This window comes from Mya arenaria, chromosome 13 (genome assembly GCF_026914265.1).
Source record: "Mya arenaria isolate MELC-2E11 chromosome 13, ASM2691426v1".
NCBI classification, from domain to species: Eukaryota; Metazoa; Mollusca; class Bivalvia; order Myida; family Myidae; genus Mya; species Mya arenaria.
Genome location: NC_069134.1, coordinates 890,595 through 913,724, shown reverse-complemented (window position 1 = coordinate 913,724; position 23,130 = coordinate 890,595). Strand labels below are relative to the sequence as shown.

Here is a 23,130-nt window from a genome sequence, read left to right as displayed (position 1 = left end):
CATGCATGAAGAGTAAGTGTCACTACTGCTTGCGGTGCTATACTGGCGTGCGAGTGGGCGCAGTTCAATACACGGGTTACACACGACCCCTTGGACACCGGAAGTAGATCCGAGAGCCGTGTCCTTGCCCTGTGGTGATTATATACAGTGTTTATATGTTGAAAACGTGCGCAAAATGTATATAACATGCGAGACACTTAATATCTTAGTAATCACATTTTGTCTGCCTGGACTATTTTGTTTCAAGGTAAGTCCTAGTTTTCGAATGAAAACAGTAATGTGCATATTTGATCTTCCGTTTGCCCAGAAGTAACTAAGAGTGTTAAAATGTCACAGTCACTAGCATACGCTATGTTAACACGCAGTCATAGGTCTCCCTCCTGATTCACCTGGAAAAGGAAATGGCATCATCCGTACACAACAAACACGAACCCTTAAATCTCAGACAGCCAAAATACTTCAATAAATTGCCATCTTTATACAAATGGAACTGAGATTTGGAAATTAGTTTAAATCTTTAAAGAACTATCAATATTAGTTGTCTCTGTGAAACGCTGCTCTAAACAATGTGAGTGTTTATATATAATGTAAAAGTGATGAGAGAAAAACGTGCAATTTTCGTTGAGGGATACCAAGAAAAAGGTGCAAATGTTAGTAACGGCAATAGTCAGGTAAACAAAATGTCAAAGCCAATTCCAATGTGCATTTCAATTATCAAAACCATGCGTGAAGTATAATAATGAAAATGTTAACATACAAGCAATGCATGCTTAAGTAGAAAACGTAACTAAAGTTAAATAAGTAGTATCATGCTTTTGGGTATTCACCCATTACCTGTATGTTTGCATTGAGTTCCGGTTGCGATGACGTCATCCGCCGGATGGACTCCTCGTCCGCGTCCATTAGGTTGGTGGCGCTCGGGTTCGAGAGCCCCGGAAGGCTCTTCGAGTCGCAGCTCTCGTTACCGGAAACACTTTTTGAGCCATCATTATTCGCTTTCATAACGCAGACGGGCGGACTAGCGTTTTTGCTATCTAGACTCGTACCGTCTGCGCGCCGATCGCCCTCGACACTGACTTCCATCAGGTCCACGCTCCGAGCGAACGCGTCCCGAAGGTTGATTGAGTGGAAGGATACAATACTTCCGGTGCGCTTGGCGCGTTCGAGGGCGTCCCGGCGCTTGAGTGCCTTTTCTCGTCGCATCTGGTCTTTGTAGAACTCGGCGAAGTTGTTCACAATGATTGGAATAGGTAACGCAATAACTAGAACTCCGCATATACAACACACACTACCTACTATTTTGCCCACCACAGTGGTCGGGTAAATATCACCATACCCGACCGTTGTCATGGTAATGGCGGCCCACCAAAATGTCTCAGGAATACTGTTAAACTTTGTATCAGTTACATCTTTCTCAGCAAAATAGGCAAGACTTGAGAACAATAATATTGTTATTGCAAGAAACATTAAAAGAAGTCCTAATTCCTTGTAACTACGTTGTAAAGTATAACCTAGCGACTGTAAACCTGTTGAATGTCTAGCCAACTTAAGAATTCTAAGAATTCTCATAATCCTAAATATTTGTACGACCCGCCTCACATTTTGAAACTGAGCAGTTGTGTCTTCGTTAGTTTCCGTAAGTCCAAGAGAAATAAAATAGGGCATAATTGCTAACAAGTCAATAATATTTAAAGGAGCTTTCAAAAATTTCCACTTATTTGGTGATGCCCAAAATCTTGCCAAATATTCCAGCGTAAACCATGCTATACAAACTGCTTCAACTATTGCTAGATCGGGATTGTCATTTGATGTGTCCCTTATCGGCTCTGTTTTCGTAGGAATACTGTCACCGTCGGCGTCGGTGCTTGGGACGTATTTTGTCTGTTGGAACGCAGGCATAGTGTTAAGAGTGAGGGCGATTGTGGATAGAACGATGAACAAAATGGAGACGATAGCGAGGACCTGAAACAAGGCAATACGTTTAATGCTAAATTTCCCGACACCTCATATCAATTTTTATCTATAATTGCCATCTTTAAGATAGCATTTTCAACATTTGCCATGCTTTGGTGGCGTTATTCTAGGCGTTATCTAGTATATAAATCGCTGTGTGGCTAGATCTCGTATTTGATGTCATGACAAATTGCTTTTGTTCACAATGACACTGACAGGAATAGGAGGGGACGAGGAGGTTACAACATGAGGATGCAACATGGCGACGATGTAAACATGGACACGAGGTTGACTTTGTTAGTGTCGAATTTGACATGGCAACAATGAAAATGATAGTTTTCTATATACCGAAATACACTAATGGACAGACTTCCAGGAACTACGTATTCTATTATTATACTTTCAGTAGCCCAATTAAATTAAATTCACATCCAAAAACAATATCTAGACTTATCTAGTTAACCTACACATCTAGAGTTTAGTAAGAACTAACAATAAGTCTACTTCAGAAATATTGATTACATCTAACCGGAAAGGGCTAAGGAACAGTTTCAATGGCAGAGACCACAGTGAATTCCGTTGCAAGACGATTTGCATCGTTTAATGCACGAGAAGAACACGACAGACGAGAGCATCACGAGAGTATCACGACGGACGAGAGCATCACGAGAGTATCACGACAGACGAGAGCATCACGAGAGCATCACGAGAGCATCACGACAAATTAATAAGTAATAGTGTGTTGTATACTATTGGCTTTGAGAGTTACAGCGTATGTATTCCTTCCAGAGTGTTCTGTCAAGGGAAGGACCTTGTCGCCACACATTCTTTTCCTAGTTTTAAAAGAAAGCATGTGCATGTGCGTAAAGCAATGTTTTCGATGAAATATAGGATACTTGTTGGTTTCAATGTATGATCATATTTTATTTCACGAGTGTCGTAGAAAATATAGCTTATCTATGATCGGGAGCGAAATAAAATAAGTCCTTACACTGAAATCACATTTTCTGTTTTTATGCTTATTCCGGAATTTTATAAGTAATTTGATTTTGATTTTTCTAGAGACCCCCTATTATAAAAGAAAGTGTTCTACCTCGCTTACCCGCGGGACGTTCCTTTGGCAAAAATCTAGCTGATGATGTAGCTGTCACTTTTCTATTTCTGGTTCGTGTAGAAAAAGTTCTGATAGATTTGTTATACTTTATTATTCAATCGTTTTTAGTGCCAACATTGAATGCACATTTATCAATGGACTTTTATTAATGCCTAAAAAAAAATGAAAAAAGAACGGCCAGTTGTTTATTTCCAAGTTTATATTCATCCAAACTTATGCTACCTTTCTGAAAATAAAATCATTATATATGATAACATTTTTTGGTTCAAAAGTGACGTGTTTAGTTGTGACCAAGGGGAAGTTACTACAATGGACAAAGTAGTTCTAAATATTGATATTTTCACTCCTTAGTTTGCAGTGAAAATATCAAATTGATATTTTCACTATTGTCAATTCACTGATAAAACTCAGTTAATCATCGAAAAGCTTAAAATAAACATAGTCACTATTGTTTTGTTTATAAGATCCAATACCGACTACTTATAAGCCCAATAAAATAATTTAACGGACTAACAGCGAGCTCTTAAACTCGCATACAGGAAGTGGTAACTGACATCTCTAAATGTTTTGAAAAATGACGGACAACGTGACGCGTATGTTCATAATTAAACCCAAGCGGGCGATGAGCATGCGCCTTAAATGGTTTACGTGTATTCTACGAACATTAAATAATAATTTTGTGGAATATTCTTGGAATCTGGTCGAACATTTTGTACAAAACATGCGATTCTGATTTTTTTTTCTGCAAAACTACATCGTACTCTTACAAGGAAAAGAATGGTTACTGGATTCCCTTGACAATGCACTCATCTAGTTAATGTTGTTCTTTTAGATATCTGTAAAAGAAGATCTGTGAAACGACCAGAAAAAAATAACAACAGAAAATTGACAAAGAAGTGAAGTGACTATCGATATATCTCACGGTGTGAGCAGTGTCAAGAAAATACAACGTCGTAAAATCTGCAAAGTTCATGCTTCAGTTTAACAGACGTCTCTGGAGGCATGCAGGGACAAATATTTCACAGCATTCTGTCTCGTGACGGTCCTAAGCGCGACAAGGCTTTCAAAACTGAGCCCTGAAGACACAATCTAGCGCCATAATCAATACGAACTATTCAGAGACGGTAATGTGGGATGCAAACTACTGTGTTCTCAGGCATTTAGATATGTTACATAGTTGTATAAATTTAAAGCTTAATGTAAAAATGTAAAACAGGCGGGCTTTATTATCTAAATGTGTTCTTTAAAGTATTTGTTTTAAGGTCCAAGTGTAAACTGTTTCACATTCTACGTAAGTGTAAAGTCACGCTAAAGATTAAATCGTAACATAGTAACAAAGATGGCTGGCGTTGACGTTATTACAGAATCGTTCGAATGGCGTCGTGATGTACACATGTTTTATTTTCTTAATCAGTCATTTTTAATTTAAAAAAAAATAGTTTAGAAGCCTGAATACTGTGCTTGGTTGTATGTGATGGCACTACCAGGAAATAGAAAATTGATGGTGGACATATAAAACTGTAAATATTCCTACAAGACAACTTCTACGTGGACATAGGGAAACGAGAAAACCACACTAGAACATCAACTAAAGCTAGCTATAGGGGTGAACGAAAAGCAATATGTCAATAAACCAAAACTGATCGGTGAACTAACAAACTCAGATTGTGAAAACATATTGTGGTATAAATGTTTTAAAAGAATTAAAACAGCTGCAGCATTACCTGTAAAAAAGGAACATTCACATGGTTATTTAATAATCTGCACACATGTCATAATTCCATCATGGGCTTTTATTATTTAGCCGTCTGTTTTCATATGCGAAAATGAGCAATCAATAGTAATGTCAATATCATGTCATTAACTAGCTAACAATTACCACGGTAATGCAACACGGGTATATCATAAACCTTAAAATACCGAGTTGTCCGACATGTCAGAGCTGCAATGCATGTATAGGTACTCTCCAAGGTTGCGGAGTCTGAGGTGTGTGTGTGGGGGGGGGGGTGCATATGTCATATTGCATCAGTATCAATTTTAATTAAATTAAATAACATTTGCGAGTGTACACAAAGTTATAGTGAGTGTTCATGTTTGATATTCTCAACGATTAAGACGGCAGGCAGGGCACAGCATGGACACGCAAAATACATACTATCTGTCTTAATGTTCACTGCGAAATGCCCCGCGAATGCCTTTATGTAAGTCATTGCGCATGAGTGAGCTTCAAAGTAACTGACATAATACAACCAAATAAAGACCAAATGGTAATAATTTGGTGGTCGTTTTCGCATCTAAATGAATGTTTGGCGGTTTTGTAATCTGGTTGAATGTGGACCAGTCCGGCAATTCCATTGCGGTGGCATCAACCTGACCACTATATGATCAAAGTAACAGTGAAGCTTCGCCTACTTGTTATCGTTCCGATATTGGAGTTAATGTATGAATGAAAACAAGGGACTCTCATAGAATAATATTCATCAAGTTACTGAAATCAGTTAATGTATACAGTGCATTGTAGGTTCTTTCTGAGTTTCACAAACACCACCTGTACCTACAGAAAAGCTGCTCTGTTTACTTGTGTTGTGATTTCAAGGCAGAAACTGCTCTGTTTACTTGAATTGCGATATCAAGCCAGAAAGTTTACTTGTGTTGTGATTTCAAGCAAGAAACTGCTCTGTTTACTTGAGTTGTGATTTCAAGCCAGAAACTGCTCTGTTTACTTGGGTTGTGATTTCAAGCCAGAAACTGCCCTGTTTACTTGTGCTGTGTTTTCAAGCCAGAAACTGCTCTGTTTACTTGTGCTGTGATTTCAAGCCAGAAACTGTTCTGTTTACTTCAGAAATTGCTCTGTTGACTTGAGTTGTGATTTCAAGCCAGAAACTGCTCTGTTTACTTCAGAAATTGCTCTGTTGACTTGAGTTGTGATTTCAAGCCAGAAACTGCTCTGTTTACTTCAGAAACTGCTCTGTTTACTTGTGTTGCGATATCAAGCCAGAAACTGCTCTGTTTACTTCAGAAAGTGATTTCAAGCCAGAAACTGCTCTGTTTACTTCAGAAATTGCTCTGTTGACTTGTGTTGTGATTTCAAGCCAGAAACTGCTCTGTTTACTTCAGAAATTGCTCTTTTGACTTGAGTTGTGATTTCAAGTCAGAAACTGCTCTGTTTACTTCAGAAACTGCTCTGTTTACTTGTGTTGCGATATCAAGCCAGAAACTGCTCTGTTTACGTCAGAAAGTGATTTCAAGCCAGAAACTGCTCTGTTTACTTCAGAAATTGCTCTGTTGACTTGTGTTGTGATTTCAAGCCAGACACTGCTCTGTTCACTTCAGAAACTGCTCTGTTTACTTGTGTTGCGATATCAAGCCAGAAACTGCTCTGTTTACTTCAGAAATTGCTCTGTTGACTTGAGTTGTGATTTCAAGCCAGAAACTGCTCTGTTTACTTCAGAAACTGCTCTGTTTACTTGTGTTGCGATATCAAGCCAGAAACTGCTCTGTTTACTTCAGAAACTGATATGTTGACTTGTGTTGTGATTTCAAGCCAGAGGCTGCACATACCCACATTATATAAGTCAGGTATTCAGTTGTTTTTCTTTCTCCAATAATTCCCTTAATAATAGTGACTTCATAATACCAGTGTATTATTCACCTAGGAATATTTGTCAGACAATCAACAGTCATTGTTTGGAGGAAGGGCCAATAATGATTTCTATACAGACACACGGTTCTGGTAAACGGGAGGTTTTAACTAAATACTCGTATGTTATGCAAGAAAAACAAGTTTCATAGAATCTTAGACAATGATTGATAAATAGAATGTCTAGAATTTACATTTTTGCCAAGATTTTGGCATGGAGACCTGAATTATTGGCTCCTGAACTTAATTTGGTTTGAATTTATTCCATGTATTTAGACGTCGATATCTGTTTTAATTACAGTGGATATAGGTTTTACTAAACACTGTCAATTTCAAACCGACTACGTTGCTTTTACTCGGCGGCACCCAACAGTATGAATAACGTCAGTGTAGTTGAACATTAACTAAACGTGGTGTTTACAGTGACACTATCATGATTTATAGGGTTAGAGGGTCAGACGTCATTCTTTTTTCATTTCGTCCGAAATTTTAAGAACATATTTGTTTCAATTTTTGATCTTCATGGCCAGTTCTCCATGGCCAGTTCCCCATGGCCAGTTCTCCATGGCCAGTTCTCCATGGCCAGTTCCCCATGGCCAGTTCTCATGGGGAACTGGCAGTTCTCCATGGCCAGTTCTCCATGGCCAGTTCTCCATGGCCAGTTCCCCATGGCCAGTTCTCCATGGCCAGTTCTCCATGGCCAGTTCTCCATGGCCAGTTCTCCATGGCCAGTTCTCCATGGCCAGATATAGTTAGAGCTCTAATGTTGTTTTTGTTTTATGATAGGACTGAAAATCCTCTTTATTGCAGAAAAGAGTTGATATTATTGTTGCAATTTAAATGGGTCTATGCTTGGATATAAAAAAAAATACGTTCAAATGAGTATCTGCCATTTTCTGGTTGGTGTGATTTCAGAAAAGTTTCTTGAAATTCGTTAACGACATAAACTATGTGAACGAGGCATTTAAGAGATGGTTAGAGAGGTGCATTATTAGGAGAACATTCGAATCGCCTCAGAGACTTCAAAGTAAAAGGAATGATAAGACTGAAGTGAAATCATAAACTCTCCCGTCTATTTCAATACGTGAAGTGTTATCTATAGGCCACAGATCACTCGATAAATCTCATATATATTCTATAGTCAGTTGACCAATTTGCATTCACGATAACACCGATTTCTATTGCTTCACGACCACCAACACCGTAGGGAGAAGATTCCACTTGTGTACTAAACATTAAACAATGTGAGAAAGAAGTTAACATTTCTCGTTCGAAAATAAAATTGGTTGAACGTAACCATTGTGAAGAAAAATAAAATTGGTTGAACGTAACCATTGTGTATTCGGTAAAATGACAATATCCGGTGAACGAGGACAAACAATGCGGGTGAAAATGTAAACAATAAAAAGTAGATCTAGCATGTTCAGCCTGTTTTTGAAATACCCAACCATTCAGATTCTAAACCTATAATTATGACTGAAGTTATACCATAAACTCTCCCTTGTTTCATAATGTGAAAACTGAAAACATGAAGTTCCCGAGCCAGAGCGTTTTTTAGTTTTTCAGCGGAAACCGTTATTTTACCTCACGGTCACCTTAATCTTTGACCTACTAGCATGAAAATCGATAGTTTTCATCGACTTGCCATGACCAAATGGCATACCAAGTTTGAAGTTCCTAGTTACAAACATTATTTTGATATTAAGCGGAAACCTCTTTTTACCGCAGTATCACCGCGACCTTGACCCTTGACCTACTGATCATTAATCCCAAAATCAATAGGGGTCAATTACTAGTCATGACAAACTGGCATACCAAGTATGAAGTTCCAGTGTGTAAGCGTTCTTAAGTTTTCGAGTGGGAACCAATTTTCAGATTAAGGTCATCGCCAAAAAATCGTGTTTTAACCTGAAGGTCACCGCGATGTTGAACTTCAACCTACTGATCTGAAAAACCAATAGGGGACATGTTCTGGTCAAGAACCACCTGCATACCAAGTTGGTTAGTTCCTGGGTCATAGCGTTCTTAAGTTATTGAGCGGAAACGGAGTGTGACGTACGGACGGACGGACAGGGGCAAAACAATATATCTTCCCGATTCATTGTCATGGTACGAGAATAGTCGTGTCAGGAAAGGTAGTTTGCTGGAGAATTTGCTTCAATAAAGGCATGTTTTGTCGTACCAATGTTATTAAATGCAATGGTACTGTTGTTTTTAATTGGACTTTTTATAGGAGAAAGTACACATGCACTGAAAAACGCAGCTGTTTTACATCAAAACCCTGTTTACTTCACATTCATTGAAAATAATTATATGGAACTAATTAAAAACATGTATGTCTTTTTTTTCCAACAGAGTGTGTAGTACAAAGCTATTTTCTCCGCGAAACGTTAGCAAAGAAAGCGTTTTAGGAAAGTCAGTGTTTCTTTGAAAACAAGACACATAAGATATTGTCCTTGTTCTAAGACTGTTTTTAAGAGCGACATTAATGCATACACTAACCAACGCTTTATGTACATAAAACCACATTATAATCTTCTTTCCAAGAAGGCTCTTCCTGAATACGATTAATTTGTTAGCTGTCATGTCTCTACAAATGTACTGGCCTGGCGAATTACATTTAATTATGTTGTTGCGTGTGGCCGGTATATCCCACTGGCCGTCGCGATCCCGATACACCACTTCCGGTGTCGAGTGCGATATCTAAAACTAAGCTGTGCGCTGAATCCACAGGCGTGTATGTTAGTCACGGACAGAAAGTGGCTACGTAGTTCGTGATATGTTATGTAAATATTCTAGAAAAAATATTTTGAAAAATAGATGAAGGGATTATCTATTGGGTAATTATTGTTTTGATCCGGGAAGTAGAATCGGTGAAACCCTAACCCTTACCTCGACAGCCATTGGCCTAATCCGTCCACAGACTCTCAACGACACAGCAGTTATCGCGAGAAAATGCCACCACAGCCTGCATATTTCATGAACTCATATAGATAAAGACGCTAACTCCGCAACAAACGTCATAAATTATTTTTTTCCTGGAAATATGTAGCCACAATGATGGCCTTCTATCGAGCGAGAAACAATTAACACGGTGATATTTGGAGATAATTAAATCTAATAATACTGCGGTTGACATTAAGGGAACGTTAAATGCGGGAGTTATATGGGAAACAACGGTTTACAGTGTTGCCTTTGCTAAAACAACATCTGACTGTAATGTCGGAAAACACAGACGACTGTATCTGAAACATTGAATTTTCTGAACCAAAATCTATTGAATGGAACATCCAGATCCTTTTATTAAATAACGTATATTTTCTTCCCACAGAAAATTGAAATCAATGATCTGTCTGTATTTGTGCGGTGGTCATACATCACAATTCTTTTACTTAGAAAAAAATATGGCCATAAAGAGATGATACGTTCTTCATTGATTTATACATCCAGTTTGCACAGTCTGCCTGGTAAAATGCTGAGGAGCCATTACGCCCGTATACACATCCTCCGTGTGTGCCGGGCGGTAGTATGATGGACAGACAGCGTGGCTAACGGATGAAAATGGCCACACAAAAGGCAATTTTGCATAAAAAGACAATGGTATTGTAATATACCTCAGATATTCGGGGACGATAAACCTTAGTGTCATGTTAACCCCTGTATTCGAGTAATGTAGACCCCTGTATTCGAGTAATGCAAACCCCTGTATTCGAGTCATGTGAACCCCTGTAGTAAAGGCAAGTAAACCCCTGTAGTAAAGTCATGTAACCCCTGTAGTAAAGTCATGTGAACCCCTGTAGTAAAGTCATGTAACCCCCTGTAGTAAAGTCATGTAACCCCCTGTAGTAAAGTCATGTAAACCCCTGTAGTAAAGCCATGTAAACCCCTGTAGTAGAGTTATGTAAACCCCTGTAGTAGAGTCATGTAAACCCCTGAAGTAGAGTCATGTAAACCCCTGAAGTAGAGTCAATGTAAACCCCTGTAGAAGAGTCATGTAACCCACTGTAGTAGAGTCATATAAACCCCTTTAGTAGTGTCATGTAAACCCCTGTAGTAGAGTCAATGTAAACCCCTGTAGAAGAGTCATGTAACCCACTGTAGTAGAGTCATATAAACCCCTTTAGTAGTGTCATGTAAACCCCTGTAGTAGTGTCATGTAAACCCCTGTAGTAGAGTCATGTAAACCCCTTTAGTAGAGTTATGTAAACCCCCGTAGTAGAATCATGTAAACCCCTGTAGTAGAGTCATGTAAATCCCCGTAGTAGAGTCATATAAATCCCTGTAGTAGAGTCATGTAAACCCCTGTAGTAGTGTCATGTAAACCCCTGTAGTAGAGTCATGTAAACCCCTTTAGTAGAGTTATGAAAACCCCCGTAGTAGAATCATGTAAACCCCCGTAGTAGAGTCATGTAAAACCCTTTAGTAGTGTCATGTTAACCCCCGTAGTAGAGTCATGTAACCCCCTGTAGTAGAGTTATGTAAACCCCTGTAGTAGAGTCATGTAAACCCCTTTAGTAGAGTCATGTAAACCCCTGTAGTAGAGTCATGTAAACCCCTGTAGTAGAGTCATGTAAACCCCTGTAGTAGAGTCATGTAAACCCCTGTAGTAGAGTCATGTAAATCCCTGTAGTAGAGTCATGTAAACCCCTGTAGTAGAGTCATGTAAACCCCTGTAGTAGAGTCATGTAAACCCCTGTAGTAGAGTCATGTAAACCCCTGTAGTAGAGTCATGTAAACCCCTGTAGTAGAGTCATGTAACCCCCTGTAGTAGAGTCATGTAAACCCCTGTAGTAGAGTCATGTAAACCCCTGTAGTAGAGTCATGTAAACCCCTGTAGTAGAGTCATGTAAACCCCTGTAGTAGAGTTATGTAACCCCCTGTAGTAGAGTCATGTAAACCCCTGTAGTAGAGTTATGTAAATCCCTGTAGTAGAGTCATGTAAACCCCTGTAGTAGAGTCATGTAAACCCCTGTAGTAGAGTCATGTAAACCCCTGTAGTAGAGTCATGTAAACCCCTGTAGTAGAGTTATGTAACCCCCTGTAGTAGAGTCATGTAAACCCCTGTAGTAGAGTCATGTAACCCCCTGTAGTAGAGTCATGTAAACCCCTGTAGTAGAGTCATGTAAACCCCTGTAGTAGAGTCATGTAAACCCCTGTAGTAGAGTTATGTAAATCCCTGTAGTAGAGTCATGTAAACCCCTGTAGTAGAGTCATGTAAACCCCTGTAGTAGAGTCATGTAAACCCCTGTAGTAGAGTCATGTAAACCCCTGTAGTAGAGTCATGTAAACCCCTGTAGTAGAGTCATGTAAATCCCTGTAGTAGAGTCATGTAAACCCCTGTAGTAGAGTCATGTAAACCCCTGTAGTAGAGCCATGTAAACCCCTGTAGTAGAGTTATGTAAACCCCTGTAGTAGTGTCATATAAACCCCTTAAGTAGTGTCATGTAAACCACTGCAGTAGAGTCATGTAAACCCCTGTAGTAGAGCCATGTACACCCCTGTAGTAGAGTCATGTACACCCCAGTAGAAGAATCATGTAACCCCTTGTACTGGAGTCATGTATTTTTTTAGAGTGAATAGCCTTTATGCTTTCCTTGGCAATTCTAACATGTTCTTATTACTGTTATGTACGATGTGTACGCTTGCTGGACCACGAGGCTCCCACATTTAAAATGGTTGATTACCAGCTTTACACGCATAAAACAACTGTAAAACATGAGATCAGTCAGGCAGTTGCTTAGCATTCCAAAACCTATCCGATTTATGTCTTTAACAGTTCATACTTTTGCAAGGCAAAACCACTAAGGAAAATTGACGACGACGATGAAGATGATGATATTCAATGAAGGATGTCTTGAAAACTACCATACGGTCATGCGTCACGCATAAGCACTATTTCTACGAAATATTGCGCTCTTGTCAAAAAAGTTTAATAAATGTTAGATTCGAGCTGAATAAAAACAAAACCTAAGCAATCGTAATCTAGATCCTTGCGTTAAGTGTATATAACATATGTTACATGAAATAACCAGTCAAATATGACCAAAAGTTTAACTCTATCTGCTTATGCATGCATGGTTGAAAACATTTTTTTGTAATATGAAGTATATTTTTGAAAGGTTTTAACTTTGGCCCAAACTTAGCTGGACCTGATTGTCAATATTCGTATCGATGCTACTGTAAAACTAACCTGTCATACGCCTGTATGCTGGCAGAACATTGTCATATTACCTGATTGTTATTTAATTGATTATTTCATGGCAGCGGTGCCCGCTATTCAGGAAGTAATGAGTCCACTGGGAGCGCCGTACGAGACACATTCGTCACGCCACACTCAACACCAATATGGAAGTGTTGCTATATTATCCTCTACCACCAAGGGTTTCCTCTCTGAATGTGCGAGCCAAGATCGCTTGGTTTGGCTGATTAAAGAAATTTATCTATTGATAAATGTAACGAATCATCCGAACAATCCTATTACGTACATCCGGGGCTCAATGTTAGTCCCCTTAATCCTTTAAATGTAGGAACAATTTATATGAAACTGTACTGAACTGAACTGAACTTATATAAGATGAAGTAAATTGAACTGAAGTGAGCTCACTTGAATTAAACTGAACTTAGTTCAGTTTAAATGAACTGAAAACAATTGAACTCAATTTAACTAAATTAAATTGAACTAAACTAAATTAAATTGTAATGAATTAACCTTATGTATCGGGTCATGGTATACTAGGAGTACTAATTGCGCTTGAACCAAAACATCCTCGTCACATTGGCAATTTCAGTTTAATGTGAAGCGAGAGTCACAATTGTTTTTGAAGGATTTCCTAGCAAATAAGATAAACATGACCTTCATGACCAATGAAGCTCCGAAATAGATATCCTAACTCAGAAATATCAACTCGAAAATTCGACCGAATGACGCGTGTGAGGATATGATGGCCTCAATACGTAGCATTCCGTGGTTTATTATGAACACATGTTGGACTTGCATATAGGCGACTTGCTTTTTCGCTTCGAACGAAATGCAAATGTTCAATTTACAGCATAAATGACGTATGTGGAACAAACGAGAAGGGAACATAACAATATAATAATAATAATAATAATAATAATAATAATAATAATAATAATAATAATAATAATAATAATAATAATAATAAAGGAAATACATATATATATTTGTTTTATATAACTCATGGTAATGTTCCTAATTGTGTGTAGTGTAAAAAAAATAATCATCAGATTACATAATATCCATCATAGTCAAAGTATCCAAAAAGACAAGCGATGTACTGGTGAACCTGATAACGCACCGAGTGCCGCAACGAGGGAGAGACGGCCGCTCTTTAAGGGGACGGCCGACAGAAGATTCCCCGAGCGGGGGGAGTGTCGCCCATAAAATAATTACAATTACCACAGAACGTCTCGCGAGTCTGGCGGCCGCACCGCCGTGAAAGCCTGGTCAGTCAAGATATACTGAAGCACTCAATGAGATCTGGGATCTGTAGCAGCGTATGTCAAATAACTCATGATATTGGCTTTGAAAGATGAATATAGTATCAAGTTAAAACAAAGGAAACTGAATAATTACAATATATCTACATCATTTCCATCCCCTGTTGACCCTAACACACTTAACATCAGACAATAAATGTAAATGAAATCCTTCTACATCACCTTTCAAAGGAAGACATTAGATTATCATCAGCGCGGGACAACCTCCGATATTCCGGGACAATTGACGCTTTCGAACCCATATTATATTTGCAAATTTTGAACATTCAATATACTATAAACACATTCGCCCTAACTGTAACTATTACACAAACAATCTGTTTGATGACCAAGTCGGACTCGGACGCAGGTCTGTCGGCACGGCTGGGTACTTCACCGTACATGGACACTCAGGGTAGTTTCTGGTGTAAATCCATATCTTAAACATATCATGGACTGGGTATTTTCTGGTTTGAACATGTAAGTACACCGTACACGGACTGCGTAAAACCCATACATACACGTACATGGACTGGGTAATGTATAGTTGAAAACTATACGCACATTCGCACATCGCACATAGTCTGTGTAATTTCTGATTTAGATACAGACGTACACAGAACATGGCCTTGGTAAAGTTCTGGTTTAAACCCATAAGTATACCGTAAATGGACCCGGAAGTTTCTGGTTCTTATCAACACAAACACCGTACAGGAACTGGGTAATTCCATGTGTAAGCCCACTGTAACAACATCATCAATTATTTCGCTTTATACAGAACGTGTTAGTATTGTGCAGTTTCTCAAGAACTACATGTACGATCTGCAGCAGTGTAACAACGCGTCATGAGATATAACGCATGAAACGTTCATAGTTTCAATGATTCTTGATTGGATCTGGCATGCGATAGATATAACGTTTAAATTAGTCCACATAACTCAATAATCAGTGAGATTTTCTCTGGCAGGTTCATGATGCATTAAGAGATGGGAGGCAGATGCAAGGCTTCAAGTGAAGATAATGAATCCCAGCATCTCCCACCCCCGCCACATGCTGGAGAAGAATAGACTGGCCCCGGCACTGGCTTCCAGAAAGCCCTTTTGCTCAAATTATGTTACTTTTACAGCCTTTTCGCTAAACTAACCCCAAGGTGGCGATTAACATTCAGGCACATGTTAGCTGAATGTTAAATTTGGAGGAAATATCTAGGATTTTTTTATGTGTTTTTTTTTAATGTTATTAAAGCTGCACTCTTACAGATTTACCGTTTTCACAACTTTTATTTTTCGTCTTGGAAAGAGCAAAATATTGCGTAAATATCTGCAAACCAATGATAAAATATTGTTGGCAGAAGATCAGATCGCAAATTTCCGTTCGAAAATTAATGTTTAATGGCTTAAACCGTTACTACTGGCTCCAATTTCTCGAAACTTCTTAAGCTTAACAGGCTTAAGTCGCTTATTTCAATTAGCCAAAATACATACTGAAAATGGATTTTGATTCATGAAAAATGGTTTATTCTGATAATAATACAGATTATTCCTACATAATTTCTAAAAATTCTTGTAAAAGTCAATATAACACATTTTATAGAACAACAAAAATAGTGAGATTAGCTTAATCCTGTTATAAGGGACTTAAGAAGTTTCGAGAAATTGGGGCCAGGCTTAAGAAAACTGCATAAATCATTAATTTTTGAACTGCAATATAAAAATCTGCGATTTATTTTTTGTAAGAAGTCTTATATCACTTGTTTTCATGGATTTTTGAAAAAAATGGCACGTTCCAAGACAAAATATAAAAAAAATTGTCAAAACGTTCAATCTGTGAGAGTGCAGCTTTAAAACATTGTAATCTCTCCAACTAAAGATAAATAATGAGTTAAATTTATGAGACGATAATGACATAATTCTATATTCATATTAAAAGAATTGCGTTGAAATTATGTTATGCAAAATTTAACGCTTTCCTGATATATGTACATACAGCATATTTTTAAAACTATTTATGCATTATACAATTATATCAATTATATCAAATACCAGATGTCAGTTTACACTTGATACGATTATTGATCTGTCGGCGGTGTGTCAGGTGCTTCATGCCGACGGTAGCTGTGTATGTTATATATATATCTATAATATGGTGAAACTGGGACTTCTGTATACAAGCCTGTAACATCTGTGAGACTGGTGGTATATTGTTGAAACATTCATCATCATATGTATTGTTACAGATAAAGCAAAACTTTTTAACTCATGATTAACTTATTGATCTGCCCCATTGTTTGTCATTACAAATAGTTGATGTGTTTTGTTACAATTCAGTGCGGCAGATCACTCAAATGTTGCAGTAGTATAGGATAATCGACCTACATATCAGGGACATGACAATTAACTTTGCATATGACAAAAACGGACGGCAGCCTGAAATGGTTTTGGCGTATGGTAGTCATTATAAATGTAATATATTAAGTAATTAATGTTCGTTTAAATAAAAATATGTCATTCTATTCTATTACAAACGCAAGAAACATTGTAAATGTCATCCCAGTTATCATTGCTCGAGTATATCAGGAGTTACTGTCTGGAAGCCAGGTTCCACGGAGTCGTTATCCCGACCTTTCGGCTTCTAATGTCAATATAAGATGACAGTCGTTGTCAGGTCGAATAAGTATCAAAGTATAATTTTATAAGAAAGGTGGATATTTCATCTAACTGACTGCTTGGTGGATATTCCATCTTATTGACTGCTTGGTGGATATTCAACCTATTTGATGGCTTGGTGAATATTCCACCTACTTGATGGCTTGATGGATATCCCTCGTACTTGATGGCTTGATGGATATTCCTCCTACTTGATGGCTTGGTGGATATGCCACCTATTTGATGGCTTGGTTGATATGCCACCTAATTCATGGCTTGGTGGATATTCAACCTACTTGATGGCTTAGTGGATATGCCACCTACTTGATGGCTTGGTGGATATGCCACCTATTTGATGGCTTGGTTGATATGCCACCTAATTCATGGCTTGGTGGATATTCAACCTACTTGATGGCTTAGTGGATATGCCACCTACTTGATGGCTTGATGGATATGCCACCTACTTGATGGGTTGGTGGATATGTCACCTTCTTCATGGCTTGGTGGATATGCCACCTACCTCATGGCTTGGTGGATATGCCACCTACTTCATGGCTTTGTGGATATGCCACCTTCTACTTCAAGGCTTGGTGGATATGCCACCTACTTCATGGCTTGGTGGATATGCCACCTTCTACTTCAAGGCTTGGTTGATGTGTCACATACTTGATGGCTTGATGGATATGCCACCTACTTGATGGCTTGGTGGATATGCCACCTACTTCATGGCTTGGTGGATATGCCACACACTTGATGGCTTGGTGGATATGCCACCTACTTCATGGATTTGGTGGATATGCTACCTACATGATGGCTTGGTGGATATGCCACACATCGATGACTTGATGGATATGCCATCTTCATGATGGTCTTGTGGATATGCTTTACACTTGATGGCTTGGTGAATATTTAACCTAGCTGATGGCTTGATAGATATTCCACCTAATTGATGGTTTGGTGGATTTTCCATCTCCTTGATGGCTTGATGGATATTTCACCTTATTGATGGCTTGGTGGATATGCCGCCTTCTTGATGGCTTGGTGGATCTGCCACCTTATTGATGGCTTCGTTAATAGTCCACTTACTTGGTGGCTTGGTGGACATGCCACCTACTTGATGGATTGGTGGATATGCCACCTAGTTGATTGTTCGATTGATATTCCATCTACTTGATGGTTTGGTGGATATGTCATCTAGTTGGTGGCATGGTGGATATGCCATCTACTTGCTGGATATTCCACGTTCTTGGTGGCTTAGTGGATACTTCTTGATGGCATGGTGTTTTAAAGGGACTCGCATATGAATTTTATAATGCTCTTTTTTGTATGACGAAAGAAAGTGTGGCAAATTATTAGGTATGTTAAAACTACCAAAAGCTGAAACCCCTTAGCAAATGTTGATATTTTCTTCAATGAAGACCACAATTTTCATTAGCGTTAATAACGTTTATGGTCACTTAATTAAAACATGTATTGTCGTTGCGCAATTAGTTAATTAACATTATCTCATGTTATTATGACGACATTAATGTTGTTATAAAGGACAAAATATGACATGTAATAGTCCTTGTGCCCTAGTGGTGCAAGCATTGGTTACAGGAAAACAAATTATTTGAACCAAAAACATGAGCGAGTCCCTTTAAAAGATATGTTGAAGGGAATGTCAGAACGAAAGCTAAGTTGAAGCCATTCCAAGTTTTGCTCTCGAAAATATTGATATTTTTTTCGTATATTTACATAGGCTGCCATGGTAACGAATTAGAGTACTTTACAATCTGCATTCTCACTCTAGAGGAAAACAAACCTAGGAGTGTGTTTGATTGTACACATTCTGGGCCACATTATCTGATGGTGAGGAAAACCCAGGGGAGCCATGTAGGGGGACCTGATAAACCATGATCATGAAATAGATTGCGCATACACGCATGGCTATACCTTGGTAATTGATAGCTTTGATCATAATTAGTATGTAAACGAACGATTAAGATAATATGTTGTAAGTGTTTATAAACATTTAATGATATTGTACAGAATATATTTTATTGTAATGATTGTTTCATTTGTAAAAAAATATTCTTATTATCAAATCATAAAACGTGAATCAGTAAAAGAACTCACACACTATAGAGGTTTTGAACGAGGAAAAAACATGCTTACCCGTGCAGCCATGGAAGTGGTCGGTTTCTCGAGAAGGTCCCATACTTTCTCCCGCCATTTTGCGCAGGGTCCCGTGCCGAAGTCCTCCGCATCACGTTGGCGTAGACTCTCGGCCTCTTTACGGATTTCCTCGAACACATTCTCCTTTTTCTGGTGGTATCTGTGTTGGCAGCAAGACTCGAGGTAGAGCTCGTCAATGCCCCAGTAGTCCAGGTCCTCACTGAATGATAGGACACACATCTCCTCCACTATATGTAACTTCCCCGCACGGTAAAAATTTAATATTGATGCGAATGACCTTGGGTGCCTATCAAAGAAGAATTCCCGATCTGCTAAGTTGTAATCATCACATAATTCCATTAAACTGTCATGTGTATTGCAGAACCTTAATTTGCCTAAGCGTGTGTGTGGCATTCTATCCAGGGTTCGCCACATCACTTCGTGTTTTGTACCTCCAACATTTAGTATCACACGTTTTGAGAGCTCCTTTGCACGTATTATGGCATTAGAATCTGGAATATACCCTTCCGACGACGGATAAAAACGTTCCATCGCCGGGCCAGTGTCCGTCGTCATCGTTGTACCAACTCCTGAAATCTGGTGAACATTCTCAGGCTGAGCAACCGTTGCGCTGGTAACGAGCGGCGTTATAGTTACCTTTGTGTTCTCGGATTTATCCCGCTGTTTACAGGTGCGCGCTGTGGTAGCGCTGTCAGACCCGGAGACAGAGTCGCGAGGGCGTGTCTGGCGGTCCGAAGGAAAGCGCAGGCCGCCCGTGGCCCTCGAACCAGATGTGAGGTTCCCGCCAAGCTCCACGTCGCGTCCTTGACCCGAACTTGAGCTGTGGTAAAACATTACAAAATATAGATTAATAACACTATCATTGCAATGAGTCAGTATATAGCAAGATAATATTCTTTTACTGTTACGGTATTTTTATCTGTCACAACACTTCATAATACTGTCAGAAGAAAATAGTCATATTCCACAATGTTTGCCGCAAAGCAATTATACACAAACATGCACTCGTACAGTCGGGATAACGTCACTTTACACGACTGAACGGGGGTTCACACGGCTTCCACAACATTGATACACCTAGGAATCCCAGCCACGTCAGTGTTAACATTCCAGCGAGATTTACAATATATACACATCCGTTCCCAACAAGCAAGCACGATGTCATCCATACATAACACTTCCTGTTTTATACGACGAAAGTTGTAATTTTATTGTCAAACCAGTACAAACGCTATTCCTCATTCTGAAAGCAACGACAACCATTATATTACAAGAACCAAGCAGAAAGGCGGCGTAACATCGACCACCTCCCGCATGCCTCCGAATGTATGGCCCGGAAGTTGGGAGGCAGGAGGTGTGACACAGAAGGAGCAGAACATCAAGTGACATTCAGGCTCGTCACCTCCTCCACGGAGACATGTTACATGAACACAAGCTTACAAGTTGTAGTAGGATCAGGCAGAAAAACAAGTATTTGATATCTTGCGCTGTTTCATGGTATTCAGTTACCGTGCTATTTTTTGTATTAGAGGTTAATAAATATTTCTCTTTGATAGGCGTTTGTGGTCTATTTCACATTTGTGGTTAGAAAAGAAAGTCAGAAATAACAGAACATGGATAAATGTGCAATTACAGTGAATATAATGTGCATTAAACGTAAAAATATATAAATATATAAAAGAATTATATCCAATTAAAAAAGAAAATGAGGATTTGCCACATTTCCGTTTCTGATCTGCTCAATGTCTAGTAAATTTGTCGTCTGGTATCAAACATGTAAATTCATCAAGAAGTCTAGCCTTGAGAGATTCCGTACAGGAAGTGTAATATTATAATGAACTGCCCACCTCGGGATATTATTCATGTAACACCCCTTATGTACATCGTTTCCTATAGAGAATGGTGTAATAGTGTAATAATGTTGGCTCTACGTTCCCTAATCAAGCAGAGAAGTTTGTCCGCTATAGCGACGTTACCGGGTCCGTGCTGCTGTTGCCGCCGCGGGGAAGGCAGCGAGTGGGTTAGAACATATCAAGGTTGTCCAGTTAAGGAGGTATTTATTGTGGGCGAAGACAAGGCTTCATTCCTGGTAAACTATTCATGTACATTTGCGCTAACTCTGTAGACATCTATATTAGTGTTAAAATCAGAGCGATAGATCCGTTTCCTAGTTTACTGAATGATTACAAGTAATTCATTTCTGTTACAGGGAAACTCGTTTACATATCGATTATTCGTGAGAACTGGAGGCTTATACAGGCACTGAAAACAATACCGCGTCCACAGACTTCCAGAAAACAATTTACCTTTAACAGAAATTGGCTTGGCTTTGTTTTCATTAAAAAATCCATATTGACTAAAGGCGTTTTTTTCTTGTTCGAATTATTATTATAACATATTGAAACCATCAACTTCACAAATAAGATAATCGTACACGCGGACCAGTGATATGATTTAAATGTAGCATAGATTTCGTTTATGTTTGCTTTACATAACCATTGTCGCGGATAAAGGGCTAGCACATAGGGCCGGCGCTGCTGGCACATAGGGCTGCTGGCACATAAGGCTGCTGGCACATAAGGCTGCTGGCACATAGGGCTGCTGGCACATAAGGCTACTAGCACATAGGGCTGCTGGCACATAAGGCTGCTAGCACATAGGGCTGCTGGCACATAGGGCTGCTGGCACATAGGGCTGCTGGCACATAGGGCTGCTGGCACATAGGGCTGCTGGCACATAGGGCTGCTGGCACATAGGGCTGCTGGCACATAGGGCTGCTGGCACATAAGGCTGCTAGTACATAAGGCTGCTGGCACATAGGGCTGCTGGCACATAAGGCTGCTGGCACATAAGGCTGCTGGCACATAGGGCTGCTGGCACATAAGGCTGCTGGCACATAAGGCTGCTGGCACATAGGGCTGCTAGCACATAGGGCTGCTGGCACATAGGGCTGGTGGCACATAGGGCTGCTGGCACATAAGGCTGCTGGCACATAAGGCTGCTGGCACATAGGGTTGCTGGCACATAAGGCTGCTGGCACATAGGGCTGCTAGCACATAGGGCTGCTGGCACATAGGGCTGCTGGCACATAGGGCTGCTGGCACATAGGGCTGCTGGCACATAAGGCTGCTGGCACATAAGGCTGCTGGCACATAGGGCTGCTAGCACATAGGGCTGCTGGCACATAGGGCTGCTGGCACATAGGGCTGCTGGCACATAGGGCTGCTGGCACATAGGGCTGCTGGCACATAGGGCTGCTGGCACATAAGGCTGCTAGTACATAAGGCTGCTGGCACATAGGGCTGCTGGCACATAAGGCTGCTGGCACATAAGGCTGCTGCTAGCACATAAGGCTGCTGGCACATAAGGCTGCTAGCACATAAGGCTGCTGGCACATAGGGCTGCTGGCACATAGTGCTGCTGGCACATAGGGCTGCTGGCACATAGGGCTGCTGGCACATAGGGCTGCTGGCACATAAGGCTGCCGGCACATAAGGCTGCCGGCACATAAGGCTGCTGGCACATAAGGCTGCTGGCACATAGGGCTGCTGGCACATAGGGCTGCTGGCACATAGGGCTGCTGGCACAAAGGGCTGCTGGCACATAAGGCTGCTAGTACATAAGGCTGCTGGCACATAGGGCTGCTGGCACATAAGGCTGCTGGCACATAAGGCTGCTGCTAGCACATAAGGCTGCTGGCACATAAGGCTGCTAGCACATAAGGCTGCTGGCACATAGGGCTGCTGGCACATAAGGCTGCTGGCACATAAGGCTGCTGGCACATAAGGCTGCTGGCACATAAGGCTGCTAGCACATAGGGCTGCTGGCACATAGGGCTGCTGGCACATAAGGCTGCTGGCACATAAGGCTGCTGGCACATAAGGCTGCTAGCACATAAGGCTGCTGGCACATAAGGCTGCTGGCACATAGTGCTGCTGGCACATAGGGCTGCTGGCACATAGGGCTGCTGGCACATAGGGCTGCTGGCACATAGGGCTGCTGGCACATAGGGCTGCTGGCACATAGTGCTGCTGGCACATAGGGCTGCTGGCACATAGGGCTGCTGGCACATAGGGCTGCTGGCACATAGGGCTGCTGGC

At 40.2% G+C, this 23,130-nt stretch overlaps 1 protein-coding gene across 5 annotated transcripts in view; it reads right to left on the bottom strand.

Annotated features, from left to right (window-relative positions):
• LOC128213625 (potassium voltage-gated channel protein Shab-like) overlaps window positions 1-23,130 on the bottom strand; it is a 108,434-nt gene that overhangs the window by 16,069 nt on the left and 69,235 nt on the right. For all 5 annotated transcript variants that reach the window (XM_052919592.1, XM_052919593.1, XM_052919596.1 and 2 more), the window contains 2 exons: window positions 19,010-19,850; window positions 835-1,962 (listed from right to left, as the gene is read on the bottom strand). In XM_052919592.1, the coding sequence (XP_052775552.1) occupies window positions 835-1,962; window positions 19,010-19,850 (1,969 nt within the window). The remainder of the gene's footprint in view (window positions 1-834; window positions 1,963-19,009; window positions 19,851-23,130) is intronic.